The sequence below is a fragment of the Aethalodelphis obliquidens genome, unplaced genomic scaffold (assembly GCF_003676395.1).
Source record: "Aethalodelphis obliquidens isolate GAN/ISIS:26980383/991018 unplaced genomic scaffold, ASM367639v1 scaffold17, whole genome shotgun sequence".
In the NCBI taxonomy this organism is placed as follows: Eukaryota; Metazoa; Chordata; class Mammalia; order Artiodactyla; family Delphinidae; genus Aethalodelphis; species Aethalodelphis obliquidens.
The window spans coordinates 30,951,858-30,967,847 of NW_020837961.1; the positions used below are offsets into that span (position 1 = coordinate 30,951,858).

The window sequence follows — 15,990 nt, forward strand, 5'->3', positions numbered from 1 at the left end:
TGAATGACTGATCTAGGACTCAACTTAGATATTCTAATATTTGTTAACTGGCTACATAGCCAAAATGTCTCTGGTCTTAGTGAGGCACCAATACAGCAATGGTCTTTGCCTGCCAAAAGATCATCATAATCATAAATAGAGTTACTAGATAAAATACAGGACACCTGTTAAATTTGAATATCAGGTAAGCAACAAATAATGTTTTAGTATAAATGTGTCCCATGCAATATTTTATGTATACTTACATTAAATTGCATGGGATGTACAATAGTTATACTAAAAAATTTTTGTTTATTGGAAATTTACATTTATCTGAGTGTTTTATATTATTTGCTAAATCTGGCCATCTGAATCATAGACAAATAAATAAGCATAACTTTTAGAAAAGAAGAAATAGATGTTAAAATTAATAAACAGTGTTGTCAGGGGAAAAAAAAGTCAATAAACCCTCCTAACAAGTAGACTCCTGTTTCTGAATGCCACAGTGGGGTGGGGAAATAAGAAATAATAAAGATTGTTTTAATTCATATAAAATAAAGAAACATAGAAAAAAATTCAGATTGCACCAAAGAAACTAGATCCGCTGGTTTTGTTTTAAGGAAGCAAACGCAAAACACCACAACCCATGAGATCCTGCTGGGGTGGATAGCTCTCCTTTCCAACCACCTCCTCTAATTTCTCAGGAAATGCTTCTATGCTGTCTTAGGCACCAGAGGCAGACTTTTCTATTCTTTTTATGTTACATAACTTTTTTTTCAAGTTTTCAAATCAGCTCTTACTGGCTTGAAATTTCATGTCTATGAAACTAATATTCCCCTTTTTTTTTTTTCAAAAATACTTCCCCAGGGACTTCCCTGGTGGTTCAGTGGTAAGGACTCTGTGCTTCCATCGCAGGGGGCACATGTTCGATCCCTGGTCAGGGAACTAAGATCCAGCATGCCGCGGGGCACGGCCAAATAAAAAAATACAAAAATAAATACGTAAAAAAAAAAAAAAAAAGTACTTCCCCAAAATGTCTGTAACTACCTGGCTTTTCTGCGAATTGTCATGCTGCTCAATGCCTATCTACTGGGTCTGAACTTCCTCTATATTCTGAGAGGGAGACGGACAGAAGGCTCTCTCGGAACTACTCATAGGTACAGCCACGTAGCTTTCTCTACAGGAGAGGGAGCTATAGCCGTTCCCTGTTTGGTTTGAGGAGCCAGAACTGAACTATTCACACACAAAATGATTTGGGAGACTTTTAACATTTCAGAACAAAATAAAACTGGATTAACGAAAAGTCATATTTATCCAGGTATCACCACAGTTTCATTGCATTATTGAAATGATTATAATTTTGTCACAAACACAAGTAAGTCTTGGGCTATAGAATAAATTTCATGTCATTCATTCCTTTAGTCAGTGAGTTGTGTGCCTGTCATGTACCAGGAACTATTCTAGAGACGTAAGGGTGAATGAGACCAGGCCCCAACCTCCCTGGGAAGTGACTGGTAAGTAGGGACAATGGCATACAAATCAATAATTACATTACAGTTTCATAAAAGCCATAATATGTTTGGGCACAGAGCATCATGAGGATATGGGAGGGGAAGGCATTCATTGCATCCGGGGTGGAGGATTCAGGAGAACTTCCCAGAGGAGGTGACCACTGAGTTGAATCTCAGGAGTTCGTCAAGCAACGATGGCAAGGAAGGCACTGCAGCTGAAGCACGGCTATAGAAAGCTCCGTGGCCCGACAGAGGTTGGCACATTCAAGTACTTATATCATAGGATGCATGGTGGGAAGTGTCTAGTAGGACAGGAACACAGCACAAGCTTACAAGGGGCCTCGTAATGAGGCTGAGGGGGCTGGAATCTATCCGAAGGAAATGAAAAACCACTGAAGGGGTGAAAACAAGAGAAAAATAATCACAGTTTTGTTAGAGAACCATCACTCTGGAGGTTATGTGAAATTGGGTTGGAGAAGAGACTAAAGGCAAAGAGACTAGTTAAGAAGTTAATGAAGTAACCTAGGTGAGAGCTAAGAAGGGCCTAAACCAGTAGGGAGCAGAGAAAGAGTTCCGTTTTGGCCAAGCTGAGCCCAGGGCTCCTGGGACGTCTCCAAGGAAGACCGATGATGATGAATATGTAGGGCTGGAGCTAAACAGACATCCCTGATTGGAGTGATTTGGGGAACCATCAGCCTAGGAGGGAGATAAAAACGATGAAAGTGTGTCACGACCCTGAGATGATGTAAGGAGTGAGAAAAGAAAAGATAAATACAAAAGGAACAGGTGGAAGAGAAAGATTCATAACTCCAAACGGGAAAGGAACAATCAGAGTCCTAGGAGACCAAGAAGAAAATGGCCTCATAAGACCCAAGGAAGAGGAGGGTTTCAATAATTGATTATGTTAAGTGCTACAGAGAAAAACAGAAGATAAAGATGGAAATGGGTCCTTTGGGTTCGGCTATTAGAAGGCACTGGTGACCCAGACAGAGCAATTTGAGTACGGTGCTTGACATGGCAGCCAGATCGCAGGGGGTTGAGAAGTGAACGGAGAGTGAAAATGAAGATGTGTTGGCTGTCTTTCAAAGAGACTGGGAGTTATAGAAAAGAAAGAGGGAGGAGAGCTCGCGGGGACTCAGGAGAGCTGGAAAAGAGCTCACAGGCTCTCTCACTTTTCATTATGAACGTATACCTACCAAAGGGAATAGAGACGAATGTAACAAATAACAGGGGACCCACCCTAATTATCTTCTATTTCCCCATAATGACTAGAGCAGAGGTTGGCAAACTTTTTCCTAACAGGCCAGAGAGTAACTGTTTTAGAGCTTGTGGGCCAAGAGGCAAAATACAGGCTATTATCTGTTTTTATATAACCATTAAAAATATAAAAACCATTCTTAGCTCAAGCATTGGAAAAAAGCAGGAAGCTGGCTGAGTTTGGCCCATGATTCTTGGTTTGCTGACCCTGGACCACCATGTATTTTTCTGAAAGAAACATAACATTGTAAACACAGCTGAAGCCCTCCTTCCCCCAATCTCTTTCAAGTTACCCGCTCTCCTCAATTAACACGGATCAGTCCCACACTTTCCAAATACACCCGTGTCCCTAAGCAATAGAAGCAGAATTTGGAGTGTTTTAAAAACTTTAAATAAATGTAATTATTCTGTAACTTCCACTGGTTTTTTGGTCAACATTACATTTGAGACTGATTTATCTTAATACATTTGGCTGTAGTTCATTAAGTGTACCTGCTCTATATCTCATTCTGTGACTATACCAAGTTTCATGTATTTTTCTTTTGTTAATAGATATTTAGATTGTTTCTATTTTTACAAACAATGCTACAGTCCACATCCTTGGCCATGACTCTTTGCGGTCATACATTTGTGAGTGATCTGACAGTGAACTGTTGTAGTTGTAGGGTATGAACATCTCCAGTTGACTAAATATTTCCAGATTGTTCTCCAGAATGGTTGTATCGAAAAAAATTCCTTTTCCAATAACCTCATATAGTTAGTAACCTGAAAAATTCGCCCAGTATGCAGCACCTAGAAATACTGGATGAAATAGAAGAAACAACTTCTTAAATGTATAAAGAAATAACAAAAAAGCAAGGAAATCCCAAGGGCCCAGAAAATATGGAGAAAGAAAAAAAAAAACTTGTAGAGGAAATTTAAATTCAGAGCCATACCTACCCACCTATGGGGACTTGCCCGAATCCCACAGGATATGAGAAGCTATATAGTACTCTCAGGCATTCCTGTCCACCTACTGGGTCAAAAGTGAAAGCGAAAACACCAGTTCATGGCTTTAAAAAAGAAAGAAAGAAAAAAGAAAAGCAGCTGCAATGATTCTGGCAAAGTTCAAAGTCAGCTGCACTTCCCCCAGGCTGGCCTCACCATCATCCTGACACTGTGGACCCCTGACCCACGGCCTGGTTTTGAATTTGGTTTTGTCTACTTCTTTCTCCTTGGCAGTCACTTTGGTCTCTTGGGTCACCTGCTTCTGGTTACCGGCTTGCCTCCGCTGGCCTGCACCTCTAATGAGGTTTTGGTACCTCACACAGCTCTTGGAGGCTGGTCCCTGAGGTCTCCCTCTCCCCAACCCGAGGCTGGGGTTTCAGCCTGAGGTCCAAGCACCCGCTCTCCTCAAGCCCAGAGCACACCCCTATCTGAGTTTCTTCCAAACCTTATTTTGTGGTGACAGGACTGAGGCTGCCCTGGGAAAGTATTTACAGTAGCTTGGTGACAGGATCAGAAAATCTGGGGTTCTGTTAAATAGGGTGGGCCAAGCTCTGTGTGCTGGGTTTTGCCCTAATTCCCCCAAGATTTTCATCATGATGGGAGGTGACAGATACAAGAAGCAACAAGATTCGATCTACATAAACTTCAGATAAAAATTATCAAATAGTGAATAGTATGTTTAAAGACATAAAAGAAGGAATAAATAAGGAAAAATAAAACCAAGACTCTCTCTATATATTGTACAATATTCTAGGATTTTCTAGAAATGAAAAATATGGTAACTTAAATTCAAAGCCCAATGCATGGGTTCAGCAGCAGGAGACACTAGAGGACTGCACCGATCTGCCCTCCCATGGGCGGCGCCTGGTTCCTGTTTCTCCACATCTTTGCCAACAGTTGAGGGTGGTGCAAACTATATACACAGGTAGGCAAATTGCAGGTTGCACTGTTTCTTTACAGAACTGAGCCTATCCCAGCCAAAGTCCTGCCCTCTCCTGGTTTCCTGGGTCAGCCTTTTAGACACAGAAGAACTTTAAGCCTTAATAAAACCCTCTCTGCTTGTTTGTTTTTTTTCTTTTCTTTTTGGCCCTGAGGGCTGTTTGGTCCTTGGGGTCAGTTCCTAGCTGGGCTCTCCCACGGCAGTGACTCTGCCTGACAGAAGGCTGGGCTTTCTCTCCCTGGTTCCCACACCCCAAAGCCTCTTACCCAGTGACTTCAACATTCTGTTTTTCCTGCTTCTGGTCTTCACTATGCTAATCCCCAGATTCTCTGTTGCTCACTCTGTACCTTTCAGCCTCTCCCTTCCCCTCCACAGGCCAAAGTTTAACCCAACTCCACTATCCCTTTTCCTGTCAGCCAGTCTCTGACCCAATCAAACAAATACAGCTCCTTTATGAACATGTGATAAACTTACACCCCAGCCAAGAGTTTGTGTGATACACCTACACAGTCAGGAAGGCACCAGAGACATACTTTTCCAAACCTAAAACTAGACACAGAGCCTGAAAACCCAGAGGTAATACAGTGTATTGTTAGAGCGTGGACTCCTGAGGCTGAATCTTACTTAGATCCACTACTTAGCTGTGTGACCTTGGGCAAGTCAGTTAACCCCTCTGTGCCTGTTTTCTCATCTGTAAAATAGGAATAATAGTAGCCACTGTATAAGATTTGTTATGAGAATTAAATGAGTTGGTCCTGTGTTCAGAACAGGCATATACTGAGCAGTATCTATGTTGGCCATCATCATTTTTACTACTTGAAATTGGGACTGTCCCAGGAAATAGCAGGTGGCAGTCACATTCACTGAAATAAGAACAGTATCAGAAAGTGCAGTTTCATCTTTGCAACCCGTATTCTCTTCTTTCTCTCCTTCTGAAGGTTCGTCCAATAATTATATGATCCTTACTGTTCTGAAACAGCCCAGAAAAATCTCCTAGTCCTCTCTGTCAAATTCCATGTTTAGCTCTGGTCACCAAAACAGTTACAGAGGCCTTATTTCTGCCTTGTGACTTTTTGCTCTTTTTTCTACAGACCGTTCTGCTTTTAGCAGCTAATAAATCCCGTGCTTTTGGTATCTGGAAGTTGCTTTTAGCTTTCTGATAGTGTTAAGCTGACACTGAGAGGGCACAGGGTAAGGAATGAGGTGGCCCTTCATTCCACGGGCAGAATGTTGCCTTGAGTCTGAACTTTCTTAGCATCCTACACTGGCCAAGATACCTAGGCCCAGAGCTTTTCTTTAATTATTCTCATCTGTTTTGTCAAAATCCCAGAAAAGCTATTTTCTCATTTCTCTCACTTCCAAGTGGATTATTTCACTTGTGATAGTAATCAGTTCTGCACCAGACTCTCTCTCTACATAAAGCAAAAAAGATGCTGACTCAACCATAATGATGCTGGTCTCAGGTAACTGCAGTTATTAAATAATGTTGCCTATTTGTGGTTAATAAAGGCTTGACTTGAGATAAACCTGGATTATGCTTGCAAAGGAGAATCAGGCTGTTCAGTAGATCGGATTCTTTTACCAAATATCTCCAAGGTATTTTTTGAAGAATTCAAAGAAATAGATACAACTGTGACACCTTTAAACGAACTCACGTCCTAAAGTCTTAGGCACCATTAGCTCAAAAGGATATACCTTATTTAATTTTACAATATATATTCAGTCCTTAATTTAGAAGAGCCTTTCCCTTGGCTAATCTCAAAGTAATAAGCTTTGATTATACAGCTGCTTGCAAGTGGGCAGTTTTGCATTTTCAGGCACTGGGAATGGAGACAGGTGAGTGTGTGGGATGATTCAGATAATCCCTGTGCCCCCCTGAAATGCAGCTTTTCATCTTCCACTTCTCCTGACATCCTAACACTACCTGCTCTCAGGAGCTCATCAGTCTTTAGTGATCAGTCTCATATCCATTCTAGGACGATTTTAGTATTTATCAAGAATAACTGAGTTCCTAATTTATGTTGACCCCTTACAAGATTTGGGGAAATCAAAGGTGAACAAAAGGGGATTTTCTTTTCCCTGGAGGTGCTCACAGCCTGGTGGGAGGCATGGAACATAGACACAGTTATGATTCCAGGTGGTTGGCTGGGTTTACAGAAGTTTAGGTCTCTGGGGGCATAACAGGCAGCGTGCCAGGGAAGGGGCAGTGAGAGAGACACCAAAGAAGAGGTAACATTCAGTCTGAGCATAGGCATAGGCATAGGCATTCATTCAGTAGAAAAAAAATGGAACTTGTCATCACTTGTGGCCAGAGCCCCAGAGGCCTGGAGCATACACTCTGTACCGTGACTGAGGGGCTGCAGCTGGGGAGCAGAAGGGAGACAGAAGGAGATACCGTGGAAAGGAGGTTGCAGTGAGAGGCTAGGGGCCATCAATGAGGAGCCACCGGAGCTCTTTCAGGGGAAGAGTCACTGATCAGATACGGGTCTCAGAGGGACACCTTTCACTGAGTCCTTTGCATCTCCTGAATTGCAGACACTTTGAGTCAATCATTTTCAGATGCTCAAGAAACTACTCAGGCAGGTTAAATGTCATTCTCAGGAGCGTGTTTGAGGCAAGTGTGGTGGCTGTGAGAGTTAAAAGGGGTGAAGAGGGGTGGCTGGGCCCTGCTCCCGTGGGTGCTGAGGGATGCCCCTCAGGGGAAGGAATATGGTCCAGAGGTCCGGGCAGGGGGCGTGGTCGATCCCCTGCGGGGAGAGGGGAGACCCTGGAGTCTAAATCAGGAGAGCCGACTGTCGGTGGGTCTCACCTTCCTCCACCTCAGTTTCTTCATCTGCACCCCCAGAACAGCTGGACACTCAGTCTAGCTGCACCCCCAGTACAGCTCTACACTAGCAGCAGGCAGTGTTCACTAACAGGAACCACAGGCAACTAGCTTACTTACCCAAGGGCAAATCCACACAACTGTAAGAGGCAATGGAGGGTGATTGGACTTGTTGTCAGGGTAAAAATCAACTGCTGCTCTTAGCTCATAATTATGAGATTTAATATTTTGTCTTTTCTGGTACCTTTGATTCACTACAGTCACATTACTTTTTTTTTTTTTTGTCACATTACTTTTTAAAACAAAGCTTCATTTGTCGTAATCAATGCAAAGAAAATCTCTCCCAAAGTAACAAGATCAAAGGAAAGCAGATGAAAGACTTAATAAGTTACAGTGGATGCCTGGTAATTCCTCAGATAATTTCCTGTTTACTTTTTTTTTAATTTAATTACGGTGTTTCTTTAGTCTACTTTCCAGTAGTAAATGTCCATACCCCAGTTTTCCAGGAATTTTTGGAAGCAGCAGACTTCTCAGCCCACATCATTAAAAGTAAATTCATAATTTCTCTGTTTCAGCTGATTGAAACGTTCTTTTACAGGAACTGCCAAAGAGTTGATCATTTTCTTAATATGCCCATTAAAGCCGGTAAATGACTGGGACCGGTAAATTACATCTTAGAAAACAAAGACTGCGGGAAGGGGGTCAATTCAGTGAGTGAGCTGGAGCTGGATTAGCCGGCTGCAAACGAAGCCAAGTCCCTCCTCCCTCCTTCCCCCCAAAAAAGACAGTTCGACTTTTCTCCACTTTTTTCACAGGAAGGCTTAGATTTTTCTGGGTGTTACCCTCCCCGGCAGAGTTCTGTAGCCTCGGCACGAGACAAGCGTTCATTATCCTCCCTGCCTGGAGTGGAAAGCCTAGGGGTGCTTACCCTGCGCCTGGCGGGTGGGGAGGAACGCGATGACCAGGGCGAAGATGAGGGCGGCGCGGCGAGCCTCGGGATACGCGCGCCCCGGCATCGTGATGCTGCGCGCAGTTTCAGCCCCGCAGAAACGTAAACGTTTCCTGTTTCCTGCTTGTTTGGGTCGGTGCTGACTTGAAGCAGAGGTGTTTGCCTGTTTTTTAGGAAGTGATGTAATTCGGCAGGAGCCTGTCAGACCAGCAAGAATTGCCAAAGAGAAGTTGCTCTTCAAGCACTGATTTAGTTAACACGCCTCTCAAGCCCTTTTCTGTCCCAGCCCCGCATGGGCCTCCGTCTTTTGACATTGTCCCCGTGGAAGCAGTGTCCGTTGCTCAGATGTCATTCAGAATCTGGGACTGGGGGTCGGTTCTCGATTTGTGATTTTATGGATTCTCAGACTCCAGGTCAGCCTCCGGGGCTGCCTGGAGTCTAGAGCAGCGCTCTCCGGTAGAACTTGCTGACATGATGGAAATGTTCTGAATCTGAGAGGTCCAATACAGTAGCCATTAGCCACATAGGCTGCTGAGTACTCGAAATAGGGCTAGTCAGAAGTGAATTGCTAGTTTTTATTTTTTTTAATGTAAATTTAAGTAACTCCATGCGGCTAGTGGCTACCATATTGGACACCAGACAGTAGAGACACCTGTGCTGTCAGGAAATGGCCATCCCACTTCTCTCTGGCCAGGCACATGCTCCTCCTTGGGCCCTGAATGCCCTGCCCCCCACAGCTCATCAGAAGGGAAAGGACAGTGCTACACCCATGCCTGAAGGGTGTGCTCTTCTTCTCCAGAGAGAAATCATCTTTTTAGGTTTGGTTGGTTTATCTTTTTTCATTATAAAGACTTTATTTTTTAGAGCAGTTTTAAGTTCTCAGCAAAATTAAGAGGAAAGCACAGAGATTTTCCATGTACCCCCAGTCCCCAAACATGCACAGCCTCCCCCATTATTAATACCCCCTGCAGAGTGGTACATTTGTTACCATTGATAAACTTACATGGATACATCATAACAACCCCAAGTCCACAGTCCGCATTAGAATTCACTCTTGGCGTTGTATATGCTGTGGGTTTGGACAAAGGTATAATAATGATAGGTATCATCATTATAGTATTATACTGAGTAGTTTCCCTGCCCTAAAACTCCTCTGTGCTCCACCCGTTCATGCATCCCTCCCCACCACCACTGCTGACAACTACTGATCTTTTTACTGTCACCACAGTTTTGCCTTTTCCAAAATGACAGATAGTTAGACTCACGAAGTACGTAGCCTTTTCGGACTGGCTTCTTTCACTTAGTGAAATGCATTTAAGTTTCCTCCATGTCTCTTCCTGGCTTGAGAGCTCATTTCTTTTTAGTGCTGAATAATATTCCATTGTCTGGATGGACCACAGTTTATTTATCCATTCACCTACTGAAGGACATCGAGGTTGCTTCCATGTTTTGGCGATGAGGAACAAAGCTGCTAGAAGCATCCGTGTACGGCTATTTGTGTAGACATAAATTTTCAACTCCTTTGGGAAAATACCAAGGAGCTCGATTGCTGGATCTATGATAAGAGATAAATGATCTTTTAAGGGGCCTATTTCCAAAGCAGAATATATTCTCAGGGGGGAAAAAATTCTGTATTTTACCTTTCTTCCTTCTTGAATGACTATTTTCTCAGAGGTTGTTAACAACAAACAAAATAGAACTGAGTTGGATTAGAATGGGGGTGGAAATCCTACCCAATTGAAAAAATACAGGAAGGAGGTGATAGTTCATAGCAGTGTTTGGGGCGATTAGAGTAGGTTAGGTTTTCTGTGTCCTATTGAAGTCCCCTTGGTTTAGGTCTAGGTCCTAAACACTGCAGAATGGAATTTCATCATAAATGTTGAGTATTTATCTCACAAATATCATAAGACCGTTTTGAGAAATAAAGTTCATAGAAAAACCACAAAAAAAGAATGGAATTTCATAATCATGTTTGTTATGGTGCCAAGAGAGACAGGCAGACAGAGAGAGGCATCAGACACCCATCTCATCTCTAACCCTTTGCCGGCAGCCTATCGTGAGTCACCAGCTTCTGGTCCATACCATCTTCACTGATCCAACTGCTGTGAGCGCACGAGGTGACTGGATTCTTCAGCCCCTGACATGGCCATTAATTTTTTGTTTAGTGAATTTACTGCTCTTCGCTGTCATTAGTCACCGCTTATCTCGGTTCGTATCCACAGAAATAGGTCGACGATTCACGTACTAATCCGTGTTAATGGATTTACCGTCTGCATTTCGATATTTTAAACTGGCAGTTAAGTCAATTCCTGATAAAATAGGCTTTTGCGCTCTAGGTGACAATACAGAACAAACAGCAGAAGAAAAGAGTTCAAAACTGGATGATCGATTTGAAAACAATGGAGGAAGCCCTGTAAATCAGACTATCGATGAGCAAATGCAAAGACCACTGGCTCCAAGACCCTCTAGTGCTAAGTTTGAGGGCGATCACCCCTGCACTAGCAGGCATTTTTCCCGCTGCAACGCATGTGTGCCAGAGAGAAGACCCAGGGCTGGGGAGATCTCTTCATTTTGCCATTTACGCTCTATTAAAACAATCTTGGATCCCAGGCTTGAGGCATGTGTTTGGCAACAGCAAGGTGTGAGCCTTGGTTTCTTTGATTTTTCTTTGATTTTAAAATACAGCTTGCTGGAGGCTTTGCAGAGTCAGGTGTCTGCGGCTGGAGCACAGACCTCCGTGGAGCCCACACCCTGCCAGCCAGTGTCTCAGTCTCTCTAAGGGTGCCCGGTGTTGCTTCTGAGCAGGCAACACTACATCACTTAGAATGATGTGCAAAATAAGCCGCAGAGAAACCCTGCATCACCCTGTACTTTTCTCTTGACTCCTGTGCGCTCTAAGACCCTTCGAGTGATAAGCTGATCTCCAGGGGAAGAAAATTACCATCATTGATCAGAAAATTGTGGCACCTCCGTGATCTCTTTGCTGCAGTTAAATCCCAGGGTGACTGTGCACTAGGTAAAGGGCTGTTTACCTTTGTTTGTTCTAATTTTACCCACCATTCATTTTGGCAGTGGCCGCCTGGCCTCAGATTAAATCCTGATACACTCGTGGCAGGAAGTCAGGGCCCCAGTCACAGCTGTGAGGCAGCGGGGAGCCTCAGAGAGAATGGCAGGCACACGGGCCAGGGGTGAGGTCAGCGGTGCCTGCCTTCGGCTCTCAGTGCAGGTAGGAGGAGGGGAGGTAAGGAGGTAGGGTGCCTAGGAGGTGCCCTGAGGCCCCCTCCTGCTCAGGAGGGCAGGAAGAGAAGCCCGTTATTGATTGGAGGTGCTCTTTATGACTTTCACACAACAGCCTGGCTTTTACAATCAACTCTCATCCAACTCCTCCTGCCTTCCCTTCTGCCCCTCCTTGTCAGCCCTAAAGGAAGAGAGACTCCAAGGGAACAGCCCAGAAGTGATAAGATCTTGCAGGGAGTGCACCCACCCCCATTTTCCCCCTCTAGCTGCCAACCTCGCCACGTCCAACACACAGGCACACGCCCTACACATGCTTACACACACTCACGGACGCTGTGGAAATACAGGAAGGCCAACCAAATGATAGCAAAGGCCATTTATCGAGAGCTTGCTACAGCAAGGGAGCCGGCCACCGTGACTTGCATTACGCAGAAACTCAAAGTCTAGCAGAGGAGTGGGAAAGCTCTACAGTGGAAAAAAGGGGAAGCTTCAGTGCCCTGATGGGAGCCGTTGGCATGGGGAACTAGAAGCCAGTTCTAGTGACTGGTTCCAGTGGCTGGTTAGGCGTTATATATCTGACTTCTCCTAAATTAGGAGCAGAGGAATAATTAGGGGCCACTCTTACTGGGATTGTTGCTCAGTTTCTTGGACCAGTTGCTAGAGGTAAGGTCTGAGTTCTGTTTTCATGTACATATATATGCCCTGGCCGTGGTCTGTATACAGTCTCTGAACACCCACCCACACGAACACTCACATACTCATCAATGTACATGCACGCTCACAGGCACACACACAAACTCACACTTGCACACACTTTCTGGGGCTCCTTTCTCTGTCTAAATGCTAGCCGGTAGTAATTAAAGACTCTGCACTCTTTGCTTAACAAGGGGGTAAGCCCTCAGACAATGTAATAGTAACATCAGGTGGGGCCTGTAGATCACTCTAAAGCCAGCTAGGAGGGTACAGGGTAAGGTCCCAGGGTTTAAAGGAGTGCCCAGAGAGATGAGTGGGCAGGGCAGGGGCTGGGGCAGGACTCCAGAGCACTCAGGGAATCCCAGCCAGGAGAGGGCCTGACAGCACTTCCACTGTCTTAGTCAGCTGGGCTGCCATGCAGAATACCATAGACTGGGCAGCTTAAACAACAGACACACTTTCTCATAGTTCAGAGGCTGGAATTCCAAGATCAGAGGCCAGAACATCGAGTCCTGGTGAGGACCCCCTTCCTGATCTGTAGACGGCTGCCTTCTTACTGGGTCCTCACACAGCACTGAGACAGAGCGAGCTCTCTGGCCTATCTTCTCACAAGGACACTAATGTCATCGTAAGGGCCTCACCGTAACAACCCCATCTAATCCTAATCACCCACCAAAGACCCTGTCTCCAAATACCACCATATGGGAGGTTAGGGCTTCCAATCTGAATTTGCTGGGACATGAGCATTCAGTCTTTAGCACACTGCCTTTGAAGCTGGGAGTCCACACTGCCAGGTTCATCTTGACCAGCCCCTGTGACTCATCAGAACCCTCAGTGGCTCTGTCCCTGCATCCTGGCTGCTGACCCTGGTCACTCACCCTTCAGCTGGTCACTCCGAGAAGCTGTTGCAGGATTTGGGGAATTCCAGCAGCTTCAGCCTGGACCTCCTCTGTTACTGAGTCTAAGGTCATACTGCTGGCTGCACGACAGGCCAATAATCCAGAGACGAGTTGCTGGGGCGAGGAATAATGACTTTATTTGGAAAGCCAGCAGACCAAGAGATGGTGGACTCATACCCCAAGGAGCCATCTTGCCTGAGTTAGAATTCAGCCTCCTTTTATACTAGAAGGGGAGGGAGTAAAGTCAAACACTTCCTGGTTCCCATCAGCCTCCAGAGGGGAACGTGTTCATTTCTTCCTTCCTGCAGTCATTCACTGGCGGACCTGGTCAGGATGTTTCCTGTGAGCCAAACAAAGGTATTTTAGCTTGATGCTCATTACCTGGGAGGCAGGATTCCCGGAGATGGGCCATTATGTATAATTTAAGCTTACAGGCAACATCCCTTTTGTGATTAACTTGCAATAGAATACAAAAGATTCTTCCCTATTACACCTCCACGACAGAGTCTTCAGGGCCTAAGCAGATGGTCTGGTCACCAAAAACGAAACTGAGAAGGTTTGAAGTTAGGAGCTGAAGTGGCGCGTGGGCTCTGGTCTGGGGGGGTCCTGTGGGGAGTGCCTGAGGAGAAGAAGCTGGCTGGTCTGGAGATTCAGGGCCCTCCTCTCAGTGATCAGCAAGCCCCTGCGGGCAGGGGGCTTCTCTGTCTGGTTCTCCAGTCTAGCCACAGCCTTTAGGACAGTGTATGTCTTGTTCTGTTTTTTTTTTTGGCGGTACGCAGGCCTCTCACTGTTGCGGCCTCTCCCGTTGCGGCCTCTCCCGTTGCGGAGCACAGGCTCCGGACGCGCAGGCTCAGCGGCCATGGCTCACGGGCCCAGCCGCTCCGCGGCATAGTGGGATCTTCCCGGACCGGGGCACGAACCCGCGTCCCCTGCATCGGCAGGCGGACTCTCAACCACTGCACCACCAGGGAAGCCCTGGTTTGTTTTTTTGAATGAATGAGTAGGCAGATAAAAAATTCCCTTTACGGCAGTATTTTTTAGGTGGGCTGGGGGTGGGGGCACCTACCCCAGAATTATTCGGGGAGTTTGTTCAAATGGGTAGCCTTGGACCCCACCCCAGCACTGCTGAGTCTGAGTCACTGTAGCTGAGCTCCAGAACTCTGCATTTTTAATGATGCTTGGGGGCATTTTCACACACGATAAAAACTAGAGAATCACTATACTGGCGTTTCGTTTTTGGTTCCTAGAAAGTTATGTCCCCTTTGTCACACAGTGAGAAATAAATAGCACGATGTATTTTCGTTTTTGTCTTGTTTGCCAAAAAACCTGGAACTAGAAGTAAAGCTTGGGTGTAGAACTTTCATTAGCCCAGGTTTCCTTACCACTTCTATGGACATTCCTTTCCCTGGCTAACTCTCATCCTTCAGGACTTAGTCTAGGAGACATCTCCACCAGGGAACCTTCTCAGAAGCCTCCCCCTGCCCCCAGCTGGCCTAAGGGGCCTTCCCCCACCTCATCCCACAACACACATCAGAATGTACCAAGAAGATCTGGTTGGTCAGTCTCCCCACCTGACTGCCCTGGTGGCCTCCCACACCTGTTAAAAGGAGTTAAACTTCCTTCCACTGCTGTTTCAGTTTTGATCAAATCATATCTTGATAGCTTTTCTTTCTAAGTCCCTTCAAGTATTTTTGAAGTAGGACATATATCACTAATAAATACAGAGTATCTATATCAAACCCCACTTGAGAATGATAAATGCAGATGAGTGACCTCAGCGCTTGTTCTTTTATTTCTTTTTCTGTTTAATTTGACTTTCCAGATTCACAGTTGATGATGTACTGGCCAACTAAGTCCTCAACACCAATGAAACTAGAAAATACAAAGGAACGAAGATTTGGGGGAAATAGTAAATTATAATGGAATAAAGAAAGACACCACGAGGAACAACTCCAGTGCCAAGGTATGTGGGTCATGCCAAAAATAAGCAAAAACTGGGAGGATTTGAATCAAGTGGGAGAGAGTAGGGGAGGCTGGGAGGTAATTGTTTTTAAATTAAAATAATATATTTTTAAATTACAAAAACAGTACATGTTTATTGTGGAACTTTTTTTTTTTTATAAATTTATCTATCTGGGTCTTCGTTAATGCGCGCGGGCTTTCTCTAGTTGCGGCAAGTGGGGGTTACTCTTCGTTGCAGTGCGTGCGCTTCTCATTGCAGTGGCTTCTTTTGTTGCTGAGCACGCAGGCTTCAGTAGTTGTGGCATGAGGGCTCAGTAGTTGTGGCTTGTGGGCTCTAGAGCGCAGGCTCAGTAGTTGTGGCGCACGGACTTAGTTGCTCCGCAGCATGTGGGATCTTCCCGGATCAGGGCTCAAACCCATGTCCCCTGCATTAGCAGGCAGATTCTTTACCACTACACCAGCAGGGAAGTCCCTATTGTGGAACAATTTTAAATGCATATAAGCAAAACAAATGTATTTCATGTTTAAATCCTTTAGCTCTTTTTCTATAGATATTAGCTACCAGTATCACTTCTACTTCCACTTGCAGCACTAGCCATTCATGTCGTTATCCTGCCAACAGACTGTAGGTACAAACTCGGGTATGGAAAAATGGTAATTTGCTCTATTTTTCTATTATAGCATCAATTTCAAATTTCAGTTCTGGTCGTGGTAAACTGAATACAGTCACAGATACAACCCGTCATCTCTCT

The 15,990-nt window shown here is 45.0% G+C and overlaps 1 protein-coding gene across 2 annotated transcripts in view; it reads right to left on the bottom strand.

Moving 5' to 3' along the window:
- Nucleotides 1-8,581, bottom strand: part of TMEM154 (transmembrane protein 154) — a 46,382-nt gene extending 37,801 nt beyond the window's left edge. Inside the window, exon 1 of one of the 2 annotated variants that reach the window (XM_027117194.1) lies at nucleotides 8,427-8,581. In XM_027117194.1, the coding sequence (XP_026972995.1) occupies nucleotides 8,427-8,514 (88 nt within the window). In that variant the 5' untranslated portion in view covers nucleotides 8,515-8,581. The remainder of the gene's footprint in view (nucleotides 1-8,426) is intronic. The other variant, XM_027117193.1, reaches the window with a different exon arrangement.
- Between the last annotated feature and the right edge of the window lie 7,409 nt (nucleotides 8,582-15,990).